General features: G+C 40.4%; 1 protein-coding gene across 3 annotated transcripts in view; it reads left to right on the top strand.

The window, feature by feature from the left end:
* Positions 1–22,065, top strand: part of ITGAV (integrin subunit alpha V) — a 131,854-nt gene that overhangs the window by 9,284 nt on the left and 100,505 nt on the right. For 2 of the 3 annotated variants that reach the window (XM_070475897.1, XM_070475896.1), the window contains exon 1: positions 19,745–20,223. The exons of the other annotated variant lie outside the window; for it this stretch is intronic. In XM_070475897.1, the coding sequence (XP_070331998.1) occupies positions 20,039–20,223 (185 nt within the window). In that variant the 5' untranslated portion in view covers positions 19,745–20,038. Of the gene's footprint in view, positions 1–19,744; positions 20,224–22,065 lie in introns of those variants that run through there. 3 annotated transcript variants of the gene reach the window in all.

Below are 22,065 nucleotides of genomic sequence, written 5' to 3'. Positions count from 1 at the left end.
TTTCAAGTGAAAGTAGGTTACGAATATTTCATGGAGCATACATATACTAAAAAAAGTATTCATTGTTTATCTTGAAATCTAAATTTAACCGAGCATCCTGTATTCTTATTTGCTAAATCTGGTAACCCTACGCATATTCCCAGGAGTGTCTCTCTGCTCTCTAGGTTCTCAGTAGTAAAGGGGAAATGATACCATAAATGGCCAAGTGACTGTCTAGACTGATTGACTGTAATCTTGTTTCTCATCCCACCCAGACAGCCAGGACTGAGACTTCCCTAAGCCGGGCTGATGACTCACCCAACTGGGAGAGTAATGGGAAATTTACTTGCTGATTCAGGGAGACATAAACCTTGGCAAACTTTTCCTCCAGTCTGAACCAGACGAAAAAAAATTCCAAAGCAAATGTTAAATATGGCACAATATATTGAATACTTTGCAGCCGACAAAGTCAAGGGTTTGTAATATGTTTTCCATTATTTGATTGAAAGACATTTTCATGGTTTGTTCTGCCATGGCACTAAGAGGTTGGTATTTTTTCTTAAGAATTACTGCTACTCAAGCCCCCTCAGAGAACACTTTCCAAGAATAGATTTTAGATCTGTTTTCTCAATGCTGCCTGTAGTTTGCAAATAAAGTAGCACATTATTGAACAGAGATGTGGGTGTGGATTGGATGGCTGCATTGCCTCTGTCACCGACTCACAACAGGCTTTCAACTATAGGCATAGCTGACAACTCTGTCCTTCCCCCTGGAATGGTCCTTTAATCTTACACCTTATACCTAATTTCTCAGGTTGTCGTCAATCCTTCTGTATTCTGTCCTATAATTTTGTCATTTTTAATTAAGTCTACTTGTTACCAAAATCACTGAAGATTAGCTTTGGTAGAAGAGGAAACTAAATTTACATTACCCAATTCTGACCTTTTTGTTTTTAATTTGGAAAATAATTGATCAGAAAAGTCTGGATAAAATAGCTGTGAAAATATGCAATCTTGTTATAGTAATTATTTAAAAAAATAATTCCATAGTTGATTTTGAGTAGGTTGAAAATGTGAGTGTAGATACAACATTTTTTTGACAATCTTAGTTTCAGGACCTGAAAGAAAACCAGCTTTTTCTAGCAAATGAAGGCAGAAACTTCCATTTAAAAGGAAAGCCTACAGGGGCGTCTCTGGTGGCTCAGTGATAAAGAATCTGCCTGCCAAAGCAGAAGACACGGGTTTGATCCAACATGGGTTTGGTCCGTGATCTGAGAAGATCCCACATGTCTTGGGGCAACTAAACCCCTGCACCGTAACCGCCGAGTCTCTGCTTTAGAGCCCAGGAACCACTGAGCTGATGGGTTGCAATGGCCGAAGCCCATGCAGCCTAGAGTGCGTGTTCTGCAACAAGGGGAGCCACCAGAATGAGAAGCTCGTGCATCGCAACTAGAGAGAAGCACCTGCTTGCTGCAACTAGAGAGAAGCCTGCAGAACCATGAAGACCCAGCACAGCTAAAAATAAAGAAACTTTAAAACAACTCACAAATACCATATTTCAGAAGTTTCCATTTCCACAGACATGATGATGAAGGCTGAAAGTATTATACACTATAGTATGTTGGGAAATATAGCTGTAAATGCTTTGTATCTCTTTCAATCAAGAAATGGAATCAGTTTCCCATACTTTGAACCTGGTCCAACCTTGTAACTTGCTTTGACTAATCGAATATGGCAGAAATGATGTGTCAATAAAGTCTAGGTCTCCTGAGAGCTTTCGGTTTCCACCTTTGCCCTCTTGGAACATTGCCTTGAGAATGCCATTTGTAAGGAAGCCACCCCTGGTATCAGGAGGCAAGTGAAGGGTGGGAAACCACAAAAAAGAGAACTGAGGCACCTCACTGACAGCCAGCACCAACTGGCAAATACGTGAGTGAGGCCATTTTGGACCTCCAGTCTAGAATGGTGTTGCAAGAGTGAGCCCAGGAGAAACTGCCGGTCAACCCACATAGAATCACGCGAAGTGATAAAACATTGCTGGGATTTCCCTGGCAGTCCAGTGGTTAAGATTCCTTGCTTCCACTGCAGGAAGTACAGGTTGGATCCCTGATTGGGGAACTAAGATCCCCATGCTGCTTGGTGCGGCCAAAAAAGAAAAAATCACTGCTTTAAGCCACTATGTTTGGGGGTGAGGGGAGTATTGTTACTAACAGGTAACTAAAACTCCCAAAGGAAATCGTTAACAAGGCACATCCCCAAAGTCTCCTCTCCAGAAATTCTGATTCAGTGCTTGGCTTGGGATTCTGATCACACTTTTCATATGAAGACCCCAGATGGAGGTGAACTTCAGACCATCCTTTGGAAGAATATTCTAGTGAGACTTCCCTCAGCACAGAGCAGGCCTGGGGCAGGTGGCCACATAATTGTGCATCACCCCTGCAAATGGTGATCCTGCATTTGTGCAATGTACATTTGCATTGCCACATGCAATGGCCAGGTACAGACAGAAGCTTTTTTTAATGTTTGCATAAAAAGATAGACTAAATATATATAACATAAAATAGAAATTAAAAAGTTTATTTTTATGCTTCCCCATTTGCCTGATAAAATTGATACGGGCTAAAGTTTTGAAATAAGAGGGTAGGTATTTTTTTGAAGGCTGCAAAACTGAGGCAGAAAGAGAAAAAGAGTATGCAAATTTCTTTGAGCATTGTGAGAGGAGGAGGCAGGAAAATAGTGAAGGCAGATGCTTTGGAAGGTTTATTTGAATGAAGAATAAGACCAACTGCGGGTGAATATCCTGAAGCTCTAGAAAGATGAGATGTGAATCTGCTAGAGAGAAATAGCTGAGTTTTCTACTTATGTGTACAAGCCTTGATAGGTGTGTCATGAACTTTAACAGGTGTATCTTTAAAGCCCTAGCTTTATTAGGTTGTGCTGGATGGTGATGTTCCAAGTGTCTGGATCCTGCTTTTATCCATCTTGTATTTGTGATTTCTGCTAATGTGTCATTGGAAGAATGGGTTCCACTGCCAGGAAACATTTGAAAACCAAGGAGTTGAAGCATGAAAGAAATATTATTTAATTGAAGAGAAAGATTATCACACCACTGATACTTTAGTTTCTGAGATCGCTGCTTCTCATTGGCAGATATAGTCAAACTCAGTCTTTCTTGTGGTTCCCTTTTGTTCTCAGAAGGTGATGGAAACCCATAAAGCTTTCAACAAATGCCATCTCCCTGGATCCTTTGGTGAGTCCAACCTGTATTTTCTTTGCCACGTGCTAATCTCTTCAGTCATGTCTGACTCTGTGAGACCCCATGGACCATAGCCTTCCAGGCACCTCTGTTCATGGAAGTCTCCAGGCAAGAATGCGGGAGTGGATTGCCATGCCCTCCTCTAGGGGATCTTCTTGACCCAGGGATCGAACCCATGTCTCTTAAGTCTCCTGCATTGGCAGGTGGGTTCTTTACCATTCGCGCCACCTGGGAAGCCCCAGTAGATGTGAAATAACCTGTGAAAACCCCAACTGCTTATATAGTAATATAACATATTCAGAAGTTTCCCTTTTATAGGAGCTGTTTGTGAAACTTAAATCACTGAAATCGAGTAAGAAAAAAAATCATAGATACCTACAGAAAGTTGGCATTGATGATTCTTAAGTTTGAGGGCTATCTTGACACTCACCAAATTATGATTTCTCCCCATTTCTCTTGGGAAAATGGTAGACTTAACCATCACTCTTAGGAAATCACACAGACATATGTATGTTTGCCTAGAACATAAATTATACATATTGTAATAAAGTAAAGTATATATTATTTGTCTAATTATAGTAAGAATTTTTTTATTTATAAATTATAACTTGAAACTTAACACATCTACATTTATCGGGATTGGCTAGGATATATTTCAGATTATATTATAGATTTTGCAAACTATCAAATTAGTTCACAAATCTCCGTGACTTAACCCAGCAAAAGCTTGCATTTCACTCTATTGCATGAAGCACATTTAGTAAAAATTCATGACACCAGAATCGGGTTTTTAATTTCTACATACCAAGGCAACATGAGTAGAAAATATCACAAATGATGCTTTCTAGCCAATAAAATTCCTATAAAAATAATAAGTCTTTCTGTCAAGGCTAAAGTAGTCTCTAAATATGGTAGCAAACAAAGTGTGGTGAGGCCAAGAAACAGTGTTCAGACTATCAGAGCCTCACAACTAAGATTAACTGTGGAAATGGCTTGTTAGATGACATAGTTTTCACAGTGTCTAAAAACGAATTTATCATTTATTACACCAGAAAAAGTTTAAAGCCAACACTGCCTTTTGACCACCACAAAAATGTTACACCAATGAGCACACAATTTTCACACGTAGTTTAAAACTAACAAAATCAGGTTTATATAACGGTAATAAACACTGAGAGGATATTTAAATTTTATAACTGAGATAACTGATCAATAATAGAAGCAAAAATTGGAGGCCTGTGCGGGGGTATTTTCCCCTTTGATGTAATACGAAGATTTACGTGGAACAAACGCATACATTGTATTTGCGCGCTTGGCTGCATCCCTTTTTCAACTACCATTCCCGCATCCTAAGTCTTTAGGAACCTCCTATCTACAGCAGTGCTGCGCTGCATTCTTGCTACGGAAGTGATTACCTGACGCAGGCGTAGCCAATCCTAATATCTCCCTCCTCTGAACACAGAGATTGGGGTAAGCAATTATTACAAACAGAGCCAACGCAAACGAATCATTGCCTGGAGTTGCTATATTGCGCTTTTGGCTAGAATGGGATTGCTAAATTATGACACAGAGCCTGAGGTTGCAGATTCTTCTCTAGTCCACTGGGAAACCTGAAACAGGGGAAAGGAGACAAGAAAAGACGGAAGCAGAGCTGGAGAAGGAAGCGGGGGAGGGGAGGGAGGCAGGGGGTGGTATATGGATTAAGCTATCTTCAGTTACTTTTTAAATCTAGACAGCTTTCATTTTTATATGATGTTCCCCCGAATGTCTGTTATGCCATTTTCTAGTGCTCATCACCTTTTTTCATTGGAGACAGTATTTTAAGTGGTTGTGAGAGTCTCACGCTTGTTTACAAAATCTTATTTAACTCCTTGTTTATGCCTATAGTGAAAGGACAAAGGCTCTTCAAGAGTTTTGCCTTCTAGTCCTCATAATGTCTTTTATTAATTTTAGGACCATGGCCAAGTCTTCTTTGAAACTAGAATAATATACAGTTATGTAGACACATGAAAAGAGAAAAGTTTACTTCAAAATCTGGAAGTAGAATCCTTTTTTTAGGGTAAGAAGTTTTTTTATACTTAGTTTTTTATTTGAAATTTTGAATCTGGCAATATAGGTCCCTGACATCTAAAAACTTAGGATAAAGCAGAGAAGTCTGAATTATTCTGAAGAAAAAATCGAGAGCAATTTAGACATGGCCATGGCCCAGAATGAAGAAAGAGGGGCTTGGGAATGAGAAGAGACTGAAAAGGACCTGGAAGAGGTGGGTACTAACATGATGGGAGGTCAGGAATTGGAGAAGGGGACACAGGCTGGGAGAAATTCCCACAGTAGGAATGCTGGAGGCTTTAAGGAACAGGGCTATTTAATATTTAGCTGCAACACAGCCCATCCCACTATTACCCTCCAACTTTTTACAGCATCCTGCTACCTTGCATTTAGGTTGCTTTGTAGGATCGATGTGAAAGGGAGCACGTTCTGTATCTGAGTTGAGATAGTTTATCTGCAGGGATGAACGAACAGACCTGATGCAGGAGTACAAGTGAGACTAAGAACTCCATATAGGCTGAAGCTGCTTTGAGAATCCTGGGAAACACTGGGAAGGAGGCTGGCAATAGTAGGAATTCCTTATAGCTCACATCTCACATGTGCAAATAATATCACTTTAAAATCAACTTGAATCTGGTCAGAACCCTTATTGCTCCTACATGACCCCATCAATTCCTGTGGCTTTGCTCCATCCAAGCAGAGAAATCTCTGGTGAATCTGGGAGTTCCAGCATTTAGGTATGGTGTCTGCAGCCTGCTACCTGGACGTCATATTTGAGAGGTGTCCCAGAAAGAAAGGGTTGTTGAAGGTTCTTGTTGTTCAGTTGTCCAGGTGTGTCTGACTCTCTGCAACTGCATGGACTGCAGCACACCAGGCCTCCCTGTCCCTCACCATCTCCCGAAGTTTGCCCAAGGTCATGTTCATTGCATCAGTGATGCCATCCAGCCATCTCTTCCTCTGACACCCACTTCTCCTTCTGCCCTCAATCTTTACCAGCATCAGGGACTTTTCCAGTGAGTCGTCTGTTAAGATCAGATGACCAAAGTATTGGAGCTTCATCAATATTCCTACCAGTGAATATTCAGAGTTGATCTCCTTTAAGATTGACTGGTTTCATCTCCTTGGGGGACTGTCCAAGGGACTTTCAGGAGTCTTCTCCAGCATCACAGTTCAAAGGCATCAATTATTTGGTGTTCTGCCTTCTTTATGGTCCAGCTCTCACAGCTGTATGTAACCACTGCGAAAATCATAGCCTTGATATGGACCTTTGTCGGCAGAGTAATGTGTCTGCTTTTCAGCACACTAAGTTTGTCATCGTTTTCCTGCCAAGAAGCAATCGTCTTCTGATTTCATGGCTGCAGTCACCACCCGCAGTAATTTTGGAGCCCAAGAAGAGGAAATCTGTTCTCTACTTCCACCTTTTCCCCTTCTATTTGCCATGCAGTAATGGGGCTGGATGCCATGATCTTAGTTTCTTTTAATATTTAGTCTTAAGCCTGCTCTTTCGCTCTCCTCCTTCACCCTCATCAAGAGGATCTTTAGTTCCTCTTTGCTTTCTGCTATGAGTGGTATCATCTGCATTTCTGAGGTTGCTGAGATTTCTCCCACCTATCTTGATTCTGGCTCGTAATTCATCCAGCCCAGAATTTCTCATGATGTATATGCTCAGTGTATAGGTTAAACAAATAGGGCAGTAAGAGGAAAATCAAGAAGGTTAAAAAAATTAATGCCCCCCTCAAACTAATACCAGAGCAGATTCTCTTGTGTTTTTTTTCCCTCACTGCATTTGGCACATTATAGTTCTGTGATGATTAAATTAATGCCTTGGTTAATTTTAGGTATTAGAAACAGGGATAATTTGGTGCTGAATAGAGAAGAAAATGGAGAAGAAATAAAGTTTAATTGCACGTTTTTGCAGCTATGGTATGATATAAAGGTGGAAGGGAGTTTAGAATCCATCAGAATTAATTATTTCACTCCCATGAATGCCATCTATAACTATATCATCCAGTTTGAGAGTCACTAGCCACATGTGGCTATTAAAATTAAACACAATTTGAAATTTACCTTCTCAGTGATACTAGCCATATTTCAAGTGCTCAATAGCCACATGTAGCTAATATAAATATTAGAGACCATATAGATACAAAATATTTCCATACTTATAGAAAGATTTATTATATCCCTATCAAATGATCATCCAGCCTTAGCTTAAATTCTTTTTATGAATGTCATTCACTATTGCATTTTGGGTCAGATGTAATTGTTAGGTTGTCCTTGAAGCTTTCTTCCATGTATTTATCCAAGACATTTTACATGTATGAAAACATTTATTCTCTAATGGAAGCATTGTATTACAATCACTGTTCAAAAATGTTGTACTTAAGGATATTCTGAACTGAAATAGAATAACTAACTTGAAATAGTTAGAATAAAAAAGTCAATTCAATTTCTTAGAGGATCTTATTTCTGCCTAAAGAGTAGCATTATTTTAACTATCTCCATAATAGTATTAATTTACTATTAGTAATTACATAGTACTATTAAGTTACTTTTTCAAAGCTCAAAAGGAAAACTATGGAAATGCTGTTCTGCTTCACAAAAATGCTGAATATGTACCAAACCTTTTATGTAATTCTTTTACATTTCTATGAGCTAAACCTAATACAATTATGTGATTAAGAGCTCTGCATCTAACTCTGTTATAAATGTAATAATTTCCTATTAAATCCAGATATTTAACATATCATGAAAATCCCCTGCCATAATGATTACAGGTGGAAATCTTTAATTAATTTTCAAGTTTTAAGAAAGAGCAAGAGTAGAGAGTTTAGAAGAAAAAACCCCTCTAATGACTCATTTAAAAGGAACAAACTAAGCCATCTAAGAGTATTGCTTAGCAGAACTTAATTCATACCTGGTTTATAATACCAATAGTTGAATGAGCTTCCACAGGGCATATAAAATTCTATTGGGCACTAAAAAGTGAGCTGACTCTCCTTTCTATAAATAATAATAACCTTGTATCATCAAGAAAACCGTCAATGCTTTTGTTTTAGTTACTTTAAAAAGTAGGAAGGGTGTTCAATATATTGAGAACAATTTTTATCAAAATAGAGTAAGTATTCAAATGTTTGGTACTCAAAACTTAAATCTATTGCTTGAGGAATCAAGATGGGTATATCAATTAGAATTAGGTTAGTCAAGGTATAACTGAAAACCCTTGTAATATCTACTGAAACAAAGAGGCATATTTTTTCTTTCACATAAGAGAAAAATTTACTAAGACAGAAATGATGGGTCCGTGGTTTGCAGAAGCCCAGACTTTCTGCTCTGTAATTCTTAAATCATGACCTTCATTACCAAATGTGCCTCCTCATGTTTGCAATGAGGCTGCTGCAGCTACAACCAGCATATCCATGTTCCCAAGTGTCAGCAGGAAAGAAACTGAGAAGGAAAAGTACTCCTGATAATTAAGCTAGCCCTCTTGTAAGAGGTTTCTTAAGTAGCTCCACCTAATAACTTCTGCTGACATCTTCTGGTCATCTATAAGGGAGGTGGCAAATGCAGGGTTTTTTGTATTTGTTTTTTCTGGCTAGACACATTATTGGCATCACACAATGTGGGCGTGTTACCAAAGGGGACAATGAATATTTGGTAGGCAGCTAGTAGTCTTTATTGAAGTACATGGTTTACACCTTCCCTGTGCTGTCCTTCGTTGTTGGGTAAGTTACACTGTATCCAGTAATTTATACAGAAGACAATGCTGTGTTGCAGTAAAGAGCATAGGCTGTATAGAGTGAATCTCTGCCCCAGTTTGCCCTAGATAGTTCCAGAATATAGCTGTTGTACAAATATAATTATCATCACTATCCCTGTTACTTTCTAAAGTGTCCCATTTAGACAATAAATTACATGATTAGCTATAGTTGACTCGCTGACACATCTCTTACATTTCCTAGCTCTGTGGCCTTAGCAAATTACATATCTGCTCTAAACTTTTTGTCTTAGTTATCTATTGCTGAACATCCCCAAAATGTACTGACTTAAAGCAACAAATATTTATTATCTAACAATTATACCATAGCTTAGACGGATAGTTTCTGGCTCAGCATCTCTCTTCAGATTAGATGTTGGCAGCGATTGCTAGTATCTGAAGGCCTACCTGGGAAGAAGGAGCTGCTTTAAAGAGGACTCGCTCTCATGACTATTGGGAAGAGGCCCCCAGTTCTCTCCACGTGGACTTCTCCACAGGGTGGCTGCTAAGTTCCCACCTCAAGACATCCAGCCTCCCATCTGGAAGAGTGAAAGAACACCTTTTATCACCTAGTCAACAAAGTTGCACCGTCACATAATTTTTTTATCCTATTCATTGAAAGCAATTCACAAGATCTAGTCCACACTCAAGGGAAGGGGAATTGGGCTCTACCTCTTGAAGGGAGCATACTTTAACGTCTCCAAACTTACTCTTTTCATCTGTAAAATGGGGTAAAATTACCCACATGTAGTAACTGCATTGTTACAAAGAGGCAACATCCATATGATGAATAAATGAATGATTAACATATTCCTTAATAAGACTAGTTAAGTGGAGTGAAAAGTTAAGTAAGTGAAGTAAGTTAAGTAAGTTAAGTAAGTGAAAAGAAAATGTAATGTGAATGAATTTATGTTTTATTCGAGTTATATATCAAATTGTTATAGCTGTTTATTTAATAGAACATGAAAAAGTTTTATATATTAAAATTTCTTCTGCAAAATTGTGTTTTGCACATACATGTCTAGCTATGTCTTTTGAGGACATGGAGATAATTTTTTTCATTTTTTGGAGATAATTTTTTTATAAGAAAATACTTTAATAATCATTTAGGTGACATAGTACTAAACAATAGTAGGATTAAATCATGTATCTAAGGAAAAATTTCAAGACCTATACACACATGTGTATTATACAAATGCTGTGTTTTGTTATTAATGACATTGTCTTGCCATTTTTTTCCAAGGAGAAAATAAAAATATGCCTGACTTTCTAGACTTTATTTTTTAAAGATCATCTGATTATGAGTATTTAAATTTATCATAAAGCTGAAGGAAAAAAGAATTAGAAGTTTTGGGAATTCCCTGGTGGGCCTGGATTTGATCCCTCTTGATGAAGATGAAAGAGGAGAGTGAAAAAGATAGCTTAAAACTCAGCATTCAAAAAACAATCATGACATCTGGTCTCATCACTTCATGGCAAATACATGGGGAAAAAATGGAAACAATGACAGACTTTATTTTCTTAGGCTCCAAAATCACTGTGGATGGTGGCTGCAGCCATGAAATTAAAAGATGCTTGCTCCTTGAAAGAAAAGCCATGACAAGCCTAGACAGCATATTAAAAAGCAGAGGCATTACTTTGCCGACAAATGTCTGTCCAGTCAAAGCTATGGTTTTCCAGTAGTCATGTATGGATGTGAGAGTTGGACTATAAAGAAATCTGAGTGCTGAAGAACTGATGCTGTTGAGCTGTGATGTTAGAGAAGACCGTTGAGAGTCCCTTGGATTGCATGGAAATCAAGCCAGTCCATCCTAAAGGAAATCAATCCTGAATATTCATTGGAAGGACTGATGCTGAAGCTGAAACTCCAATCCTTTGACCACCTGATGCAAAGAGCTGACTCACTGGAAAAGACCCTGATGCTGGGAAAGATAGAAGGCAGGAGGAGAAGGGGATGACAGAGGATGAGATGGTTGGATGGCATCACCGAGTCAATGGAGCTGAGTTTGGGCAAACTCTGGGAGATGGTGATGGACAGGGAAGCCTGGTATTCTGAAATTTATGGGGTTGCAAAGAGTTGGACATAACTGAGCAACTGAACAACAGCAACTGGGAACCAAGATCCCACAAGCCGTGTGGTGTGACCGAAAAAAAGAGAATTAGAGGTTTTGATTTATAATCTCCAATAAAAGTAAAGCTACATTTATACTAAATGATTAGCAAGAGGAAAACATGAATAATCATCTATCAAATGCCAAAGACATTTAAAGTTATATAACATAATTCCCTTTATAACTCATGACACTAGAAAAATAGTGATTTTTAAAAATTTCTGTTTGTGTATTATTTTTTAAAGATTTGTTTGCTAATTCTGAATATATTACAAACATTTTTCTCTCTATATCTAAGCCTCTAATTTGACTTTCCAGGGATTAAAGAGTAACTTAAGTAGTATTGGAGAAGGAAATGGCAACCCACTCCAGTATTCTTGACTGGAGAATCCCATGGACGGAGGAGCCTGGTGGGCTATAGTCCATGGGGTCTCAGAGTCAGATACGACTGAGCGACTTCACTTTTTCATTTTAAATAATATTACCCTCTTCCAAACATGTATTTTTTTTTACATATGTTATGTGATCTATTAATATTGAGAAATGTGATTTATTAATGTGGTCTATTAATATTTCTTAGTGCACATCAGAGTACACATGAACACTTTACGCCTTTAAAACAAATCCAATCACCTCAAGTAGTTATAATGTAAGAGGAGTCTGTAATATTTAATTAGTTTAAATGGAATAATGCATGTGATTTTCCTTTTACATTTTAACAACATGTTGATCATTTGAAGGGAAATTCTGAAAACCAGACATGTCCTTGGAGTAAAGAATGCTTATTGTGAAAGTAAAGTGGTTTTTTTACAATGAGCTGTAGAGAATTCCAAGAGTGCACAGGCTACTGCTATTCATGATTAATTTTTATCTCCTTCATAAACTCACAATCCTAATCCCAAATTGTAACAAGGGATGAAAAACAGGCATCTTTTCTAGATGAAGTTAGTAACTTAATCCCATTTCTTTGCTATTATAAAATGAACCTATTAAGACGTTCTTGAACTTATCTACTTCTTAAAAAGTACATTATTCACTCATTCATTTATGAAAGAGTATTTATTGAGTTATCATTTTCATATTCTCAATTTAAGGTCATCAGTTCAGTTCAGTCACTCAATTGTGTCCAGCTCTTTTTGACCGAACGGACTGCAGCACGCCAGGCCTCCCTGTCCATCGCCAACTCCCAGAGTTTACTCAAACTCATGTCCATTGAGTAGGTGATGCCATCCAACCATCTCATCCTCTGCTGTCCCCTTCTCCTGCTTTCAATCTTTCCCAGCATCAGAGTCTTTTCAAATGAGTCAGTTCTTCGCACAGTCAGCTCTGATAGTCATCATCAAATTGATCATCAGTGGTCTGACTAGGATCATCTTGATTGTTTTAGATACAGTTAATCTTCAGTTCCAGGGTCCATTTGTTCCCATTTCTTTGCGGTCAATTCTTGAAATTGTGGCAGCTCATATCTGGGTACAGTCTGCTCATCATGCAGTTAACTCCACCTGGTGTCTTGGTATCTATAAGACAGCTCACAGCATATGGCTCAGAATACTATCTATAGCCCTCGAGAAAGAACTAAAGGTCCTTGACTGTGCTTGATGACTGCATTACTATTATTTAGTCTCCTATGACTGTTTTCCTTTATTTCAGCATTTCTCACTTCTCTGATTAAACTTACTCTTTGACTAAAGTTTTCCACGGGCAAAAGGCAGACAGAAGACATGGTGGCAGGGGTGGGGTCAGGGGGAGTGGTGGTTAAGGATCATAGAGTCCTGCTCCATTTCAGTTAAATTCTATTTTAGTATTCATATGTGTACATTCTTTTAAGGTTTTTATACAAAAGTAATCAATATGGCCTTTTCAGTTTGATCTTTAAATCCCATGATATTAAAAAGAAAATAGGAAAATGTAAAAATCAGATTGTATAAGTGAGATGAATAAACTAGATGCATGGTGGACAGAAAAGAAATATTCAGATAGTGAAATGTTACCTATTAATCAAGCTAGAGATAAAAAGCAGTACATATTTTATTTGGCTTACCAACGTACTCAGTCTTAAGGGGGAAAAATCCAAAGAAGTTTCCTGGATAGTTTTATTCAGCAATAGTCCATTTAAGTTAAATCCTTTCAAAAAAAGAGTTTAGAGAAGAGTTGCAATTTTGTTTTTGAAACTTCAAAATATTAGTTATCTATGTCTTGTTCTTTATACAAAGGAATGAAGATATTTACACATTTCCCCAATACCTATCTGAAACAAGTTTGTAACTAACTTTTCCTAGTACATGGAAAAAGCATCTGTTCTAAATTCTGCAAATAATTGATTTGCTACTGTTATGAAAATATAAATGTGTTACTTACAGATGAGGATGAGAAACATTTCCCTCCCTTGACATTCACGGATGTGAGCCAGTTTCTCCTTAGCAGACATCATAATTCTGCCTAGTGTTGGGGCAAGAGAGTTGAAAGAGACCAGGTGACGTTATTCCATGGAAACTCACAACAACCACCCTCATGAGGCCCCAGGTTCTCAGCGGCGGAGGACCTAGAGATCATCGCCAGCGCCTTTCCTTGTCCACAAGGATAAGGAGGCCAGAGGACATGAGATTAGAAGATGGAATGTGTGTGTGCATGCTAAATCACTTCAGTTGCATCTGACTCTTTGTGACTGTAGCCCACCAGTCTCCTCTGTCCATGAAATTCTCCAAATAAGAATATTGGAGTGGGTAGCCATTCTCTTCTCCAGTGGATCTTCCCGACCCAGGGATCGAGCCCTGATCTCCTGCATTGCAGGCAAATTCTATACCATCTGAGCTAGGGAAGCCCTTTTTCTGAGACAAACCTTACCAATTTAGTGATGAATACAAGTAATAATAAAGTTTGATTAAAATATTTTATTGGTAAAAAATTCAGATGGACTAAGGGTAAAGATAATTTAAATTTTCAGATCACTTTGAATTTATTACTTGTTTATTTTAGCCTTGTATTGTTACATTATGTATCTTTATACTGTAAGAGGTAACTAGTGATAGTGGGTGTGAGCTTGCAGTTGGACAATCATGCATTCAAAATCAGTCTCAACACACTACCTTTGTGACTCTGGAAAAATTCGATCTAAGAGAGAATCAGTTTCCTCATCTTTCAGTTGGGCATACTAATAGAACCTATCTGATAGGACTTTAGCACAGTGCCCAGCACATACTGAATATACTTAATAAAAATGTTATTAGTAAATCTCTGCACAATGGAATAACTTCTATTTTTGTGCTCAGTATTCAGCTCAGAGGATACAAAAACAAGAGTCATGGTTCCTGATAGAAGGCTTCCTGACCCATCAGCAGATGAATGGATAAGGAAGCTGCGGTACATATACACCATGGAATCTTACTCAGCCATTAAAAAGAATTCATTTGAATCAGTTCTAATGAGATGGATGAAACTGGAGCCCATTATGCAAAGTGAAGTAAGCCAGAAAGATACTAACACATATATATGGAATTTAGAAAGATGGTAACGATAACCCTATATGCAAAACAGAAAAAGAGACACAGATGTATAGAACAGATTTTGGACTCTGTGGGAGAAGGCGAGGGTGGGATGTTTCAAGAGAACAGCATCGAAACATGTATATTATCTAGGGTGAAACAGATCACCAGCCCAGGTTGGATGCATGAGACAAGTGCTCGGACCTGGTGCACTGGGAAGACCCAGAGGGATCGGGTGGAGAGGGGGGTGGGAGGGGGGATCGGGATGGGAAATACATGTATATCCATGGCTGATTCATGTCAATGTATGACAAAAACCACTACAATATTGTGAAGTAATTAGCCTTCAACTAATAAAAAATTAAAAATTAAAAAAAAAAAGAAGGCTTCCTGAGAACATGATGATGACTGATAAACATCTTGAAAGAAGAGTAAGAAACTGCCAGGGAGAGGACGTTGTGTAGGTTTAAATTGCAGAAGGATGTCGGCTGGTTGACGTGGAGATCTAATGTTTTCTAGGAAGATAGAGACCTTGTGAACAAAGATGGCACTTTGGGGACACTATGAGTAATTAATTGATTTAATATAGTTAAAGCTACTTTGAGGGGTGCGGAGTGGTGAGATCATGACAATGAGTAAGATAATGTTAGTGATGTGTAGAATGAGAAATGCAGTGAATCAAAGACAGAGACCTGGGCAACCCTAACCCTGAGGGAGCAGATTAGGAAAGAAAGCCCAGAAAGACAAGTTTTTTGCCTTCCTTTTCTTCTGTTCCACACACCCAAGTGCTAGCTGGGGATCTTTTGTGATACAGATAGGAAAAGGCAATTCTGTAGGGTACATAGAAGTAGAAATATAATGTTGTACCCATAAAACTTGTATAATGTAATAAGCCAATGTTATCTCAATAAAAACAAATATAAAAAGAAATGAATGCCTTCATCCAGAAGGGAGTGAAGCCAGAGAGGCCAAGGCCAAGTCAATCTTCCTAATAAATAGCTGGAAAGCAATAGCAACAAACATCGTAGGGTTGGGTTTAGTGGATTAAGGGCTCGGGAGAAATGGGTGGCGGAAAAGGAGGATTTTGAAAGGGTTTCTGTGGATTATGAACTGAATCCTCCTTGATGTTGGTTGAAAGATAAAAATGTGAAATTCCTCTTATTTTATGGTAACAGAACTGAGCTTTCTTTGAAAAGAAAACTGAGGCACATGATGATTGGAGTGATTTGCCCAGCATCACACAACTAACTAGTATTTGGTGAAGCCAGGAGTTGAACTCAGGCATTTGAATTTACAGAAATCAGTGGACTCAGGATTTTAACCATAGGACAAAGCAGTGTGGGGTAAATTCAAAGTAAAAATCTTTTTACTATTTAATTTTCTTGATTTAAAAAGTGATTATACTTAATGTTGATATCTAGTTCTCTTAAGTTGGAAAATTGTTATAATGTAGTTTTAAAGAATGCCATGGGAATGGTGGGTAGCACAGTTTTTCTTTGTAGCATAAAATATGCTCTTGCCCTTTCTTATGCACACAATACCTGGCATACTGTGGATTCTGAATAAGCATGGGCTGAATTGCTATGCACACTTCTCAGGTGGTGCTAGTGGTCAAGAATCCCCCTGCCAATGCAGGTAGACGTTAGGAGACACAGGTTCGATCCCTGGGTGGGGATTCCCCTGGAGGAGAGCATGGCAACCCACTCCAGTACTCTTGCCTGGAGAATCCCATGGACAGAGGAGCCTGGTGGGTTACAGTCCATGGGGTCGAAAAGTGTAAGACATGACTGAAGCGACTTGGTTGCTTCATTCACGTAGTAAACTTCCTCAGTTTGCAAGGTGCTGGATAGATGACTGATCAAGCCTGACTACTCTATAACAAACATGTCTGCATTCACAACCCTCGGGGTTAAGGTACTGGCTTACCCTGTCTGTCTCCTCATAGAAATGTGGGCTTCATTCATTCAAACTTCAGTTTCTCTCCCTATCTCTTGGATTTCCAAGGGAACTGATTCTCAGGCTTTTAAGGCATAGATGACCCTTTGGGTTTGTGTGTACATACCCATGGCCTGTTTTGTGTACCAGAGAATATGGGGAGGAGAAAGGTACATTTCTATTTATGAACAAGTATGCAACACAACCTTAGGCATGTTTTATAAAGTATGGTCCAACACTTGCCTAAAGGAAATCTCCCATAGTAATTTCCTTTAGGCAAGTGTTGGACCATACTTTATAAAACATGCCTAAGGTTGTGTTGCATAACTATTAGTCACATTTAAAAATCAAAGTATATGATGCAATTAAGTACTATACATTCAAATTAGATATTTCATTTTACATACATATCCCTGCACAGGATTAAGAACTTTTAGGTTCAAATTCAAAATTACTGTTTTAGTACTTTTTAAACTGTTCTAAAAATCCAAACAATGCATTTATACTCTTGTCTTGTCCACCAAATTCTTTAGCACAGGATATGAGGAAGTTGCGTCTCTGGGCAAAGTTTACTCATCATTTCATCTCATCTCATTCATCCCCTCAACATTTTATTGATTGCTTACTAACTGCCTGGCAAGGTGTTAGGACTTGTGAATACAAAAGAAAAGTTCAAGGTTCAGCCCTCAATCTTGCTTCAAGGCCTGGGCGGGGTGGAAAAACACCATTAGCCAGCTAGCCCCAAGGGACCTCAGGTGCATATTCCTTCTTCCAAGTCTAAAATCCTTCAGTTCAGTTCTGTCGCTCAGTCGTGTCCGATTCTTTGTAACCCCATGAATCACAGCATGCCAGGCTTCCCTGTCCATCACCAACTCCCGGAGTCCACCCAGACCCATGTCATTGTGTCGGTTATGCCATACAAACATCTCATCCTCTGTCGTCCCTTTCTCCTCCTGCCTTCAATCTTTCCCAGCATCAGAGTCTTTTCAAATGAGTCAGCTCTTCACATCAGGTGGCCAAAGTATTGGAGTTTCAGCTTCAACATCAGTCCCTCTGATGAACACCCAGGACTGATCTCCTGTAGGATGGACTGGTTGGATCTCCTTGCAGTCCCAGGCACTCTCAAGAGTCTTCTACAAAAAAAAGAAATTAAAAAAAAAAAAAGTCTTCTACAATACCACAGTTCAAAAACATCAATTCTTCAGCGCTCAGCTTTTTTTTATAGTCCAACTCTCACATCCATACTTGACTACTGGAAAAACCACAGCCTTGACTAGATGGACCTTTGTTGGCAAAGTAACGTCTCCGCTTTTTAGTATGTTGTCTAGGTTGGTCATAATTTTTCTTCCAAGGAGCAAGCGTCTTTTAATTTCATGGCTGCAATCACCATCTGCAGTGATTTTGGAGCCCAGAAAAATAAAGTCTGACACTGCTTCCACTGTTTCCCCATTTATTTGCCATGAAGTGATGGGACCAGAGTCCATGATCTTAGTTTTGTGAATATTGAGTTTTAAGCCGACTTTCTCACTCTCCTCTTTCATTTTCATCAAGAGGCTCTTTAGTTCCTCTTCACTTTCTGCCATAAGTGTGGTGTCATCTGCCTATCTGAGGTTATTGATATTTCTCCTGGCAATCTGATTCCAGCTTGTGCTTCCTCCAGCCCAGCGTGTCTCATGATGCACTCTGCTGCTGCTGCTGCTAAGTCGCTTCAGTCGTGTCCGACTCTGTGTGACCCCATAGAGGGCAGCCCACCAAAGCAGGGTGACAATATACAGCCTATACAATATAGGTTCTCCTTTTCCTATTGGGAACCAGTCTGTTGTTCCATGTCCAGTTCTAACTTGCTTCCTGACCTGCATACAGGTTTCTCAAGAGGCAAGTCAGGTGGTCTGGTATGCCTATCTCTGTCAGAATTTTCCACAGTTTATTGTGATCCACACAGTCAAAGGCTTTGGCATAGTCAATAAAGCAGAAATAGCTTTTTTTTGGAACTCTCTTGCTTTTTCAATGATCCAGTAGATGTTGGCAATTTGATCTCTGGTTCCTCTGCCTTTTCTAAAACCAGCTTGAACATTTGGAAGTTCACAGTTCATGTATTGCTGAAGCCTGGCTTGGAGAATTTTGAGCATCACTTTCCCAGCGTGTGAGATGAGTGCAACTGTGTGGTAGTTTGAACATTCTGTGGCATTGCCCTTCTTTGGGATTGGAATGAAAACACCTTTTCCACTCCTGTGTCCACTGCTGAGTTTTCCAAATTTGCTGGCATATTGAGTGCAGCACTTTCACATCATCATCTTTTAGGATTTGAAATAGCTCAACTGGAATTCCATCACCTCCACTAGCTTTGTTCGTAGTGATGCTTCCTAAGGCCCACTGGACTTCACATTCCAGGATGTCTGGCTCTAGGTGAATGTGAGTGATCACACCTTTGTACTTCTATACCAATAAACTAGGAATAAGGTTTTGACTAATCTGACGTAATTTAAAACCATTATTGCGGTTCTCTGCCCTGCCCATCCTTTCATGGTCGGCTGAAGATCAGCTTTATTTATTTATTTTTTTGGGGAAGATCAGCTTTAATACGACTCCCCTGGAAGAGGCTGTGCTAGCATTCTGGAAAGCTTATAATTAAGTTCACGTCTGTGTGTGGGCTAGAGTTGGGGAGGAAAACGAGCAGTAATTACAGAGTTTCGTCTGTGAGTGTCTGAGAGCTTTAAAGTACCAGAAACACGAGAAACGGACAAAGCTTTACTCATTTTTAAATAAAAGTCGCACAAGAGTTGCCGGCGGAATCCGGCTGCCCTTGGCACTCCGTAGGGGACGGAGTTGGGACGGGCTGGGGCGGGTTGGGACGCTCGAGCATCTCCTCCACCGACCATCGTCCCCCACCTTGTCCCCCCCCCGCCCGACTCCCCACTCCGGTTCTCGGTCTGAGGCCTAGTCTAGGAGCGCTGCCGCTGACCCGGGCTCTGAGGGTCTGGGGCCTGGATCCTCGAGTCCCGTCCTTGGGACAGAAGGTGATCGCCAGCGCGCACGGAAGTGTGCTCGGCTCGCCCCAGTCCGAGGCGGACTCTCCTCCCCCACTTCCTCCCGCGAACTGGCTCAGCCTCCAGGGCGGCTCCTCCTCCTGCCCTGCCTCCTCCCACTGGCCGAGGCAGGACCCCGGCCGGGGGTGCGGCGCCCCTCCCGGCAGTCCCGAGCGGGAGGCGCGACGCTGAGCGGCTGAGCGGCCGAGCGGGAGGGAGGCAGGGGCCGCCCGCGCCGCTGTCCCCGCCCCGCGCGCGCTGCGCCCCACTTCCCGGGCGGCCGCCCCGCAGCTCGGCCCTCCTTCCTCCCCCAGCGCTGTCCGGGACTCGCGGGGAAGCGAGCAGCTGGCAAGTTTCGGCGCGCGCAGGCGGCGGGCCGCGGGCACCGTGCGCTCCGGGCGGGGCGGCCGCGGCTCCGGGCTCGGCGCCCCGCGCGCTTCCACGATGGCTTCTCCGCCGCGGCGGCGACTGCGCCTTCGCCCCCGCCGCCTCCTGCTCCTTCTCCCCGGAATCCTGCTGCCTTTCTGCGGCGCCTTCAATCTAGATGTGGAGAGTCCTGCGGAGTACTCCGGCCCAGAGGGAAGTTACTTCGGCTTCGCGGTGGACTTCTTCGTGCCCAGCGCGTCTTCGTAAGTGGCCACACTTGGAGGGGGAGTTGGCCCCCTCCGCCATCAAGAGCACCCACCCTGCGATTTCCCATAGGGAGCGACCTCTGCAAAAGAGCCCGGCGTCTTTCTCTCCGTTCCTTCTAACCTTCCCTCCCCCTCACTGGGCGAGTTAGATTCTGGGTGGGTGAAATACTTGGGGGAGGTGAACCCCCGCACTGCTCATCACCCAGCTCCCCCTTCTCCCTTCTTCACAGGGAGCGCTTTGCAGCAGACCTGTGCTTAACATTAGGGGAAAGAGGGAAATCAACAAAGGCTAGTCCGGCGGAACACCGCACAGCCTCTGCGGGCGTCCTGGACTTGGTCAGTTTCATCTCCGAACTTCTTTCTCTCCAATACCAGTTAAAGTTAGCCTTTCCTGTAGTCGTCTTTTTTGCTTCACAGACTTACTTAAACACCCGTGTTTTTCGCTCTCCCCAAAGCCCTCCCTCATTCTTTACGCCTCGCAGTCTGATTCTGTTCCTCCTCGTCTGCTCCTTTTCCAGACATTCCGATGACTAAAATGACCATTCTGTCGTAGGAAATTCATTGTGTCTTATCTCTGAGGCTGTCAAACCTGTGCACATTGGAGGCTGAACAGATGAATTGGATGTGTCATCTGTTCTTTTTATAGTGATCCATTATTTGGGTCATTGTTCAGAAAGAACAAGGGTGTTTGCTGAGTTTTCACTCACCACAGGTCATTTCAGTTATGTTTCAAATTGCCAACGTTTCGCGTTGCACAGGATTTGGAACAGAGTTATTGTCATTATTGGATTAAAAGTTGTCTCTCAGGTCACCAAACGCTGACATCATTCTCACCACCCATCACCTTTTTTAGCGTTAGAAATACTGATTTAATCAGTGTTCACTGGCTGTCTTTTGATGTTTAAATCGTGTTTCCAACAGGGAGAACTGTTCTTAGCTCTTATAAATCGTAGCAACATAGTTTTGTTTTTTTCTATATTTTAAAGTATTGCTTTTTGGGGAGGTGGGAAGGATAATTTTAATGGTCAGTGCTTTTTAGAATCATTTTTTCCTATTCATACATACCTAATTTGAGGATGATTAAGTGTTTCTCCTTGACTCTTAATAATATTCATCAGGATTTATTCTTTCTGAGAGTTGCTGATTATCATTCATTTTGGTGACAACCTTTGCAGCAGTAAATGTTGGAAGCAGTTGGTGGAAACTAGACCTCCTCTGTAGTGAACTCAATTTTGTTTTCTCCAGCGTCATTGCTTTTTATGAGACCTGAACACAGATTTTCCAAAGTGATAAAAATAATCATTAACTTCAGGAAGCATTTACTGCCTTCTCATTTGATGTAATCATATTTTCAGCTTTTTTTGTTATTTAAATTTTTTTGTCTCCAGATAGTTTTACGTGTATCCCTTTATATTGCAGAGGATTTTAGTTGCTCTGAGTGCTCATATTAATTCTAATAATTTTGAAAATACATGTTGTCTTTTGTCAAGAGTTACAGTAACAAGAATTAGCATTTAAATACTTTCACGTTGATGGAATGTTTTGCAAATTCTGTGGCAACCCTCTGAGTTTAGTGGTGTAAAGATATGTGACATAATGATAAACTTTTAAGTGTTTTTACCATGGAAAATGCAGTAATGTTGACTGTTGGCCTGACATATTTCCTATTTTTTGATTGCGAAGCTGGATGTCTAATTTGTGACTAGTTGACTATATTCAACAACTCTTTGTAGTTGTTGAATATACTGTGACCTCACAGATTTACATGATCTCCCACTTGGGCCTTTAATGGTAAGGTAAAATTGAAGTTGGTTTGGTTTCATATAACATTTTGAAACT

This window comes from Odocoileus virginianus, chromosome 13 (genome assembly GCF_023699985.2).
Source record: "Odocoileus virginianus isolate 20LAN1187 ecotype Illinois chromosome 13, Ovbor_1.2, whole genome shotgun sequence".
NCBI classification, from domain to species: domain Eukaryota; kingdom Metazoa; phylum Chordata; class Mammalia; order Artiodactyla; family Cervidae; genus Odocoileus; species Odocoileus virginianus.
The sequence above is the reverse complement of the archived record's forward strand: the minus strand, read 5'-3'. Positions and strand labels throughout refer to the sequence as shown.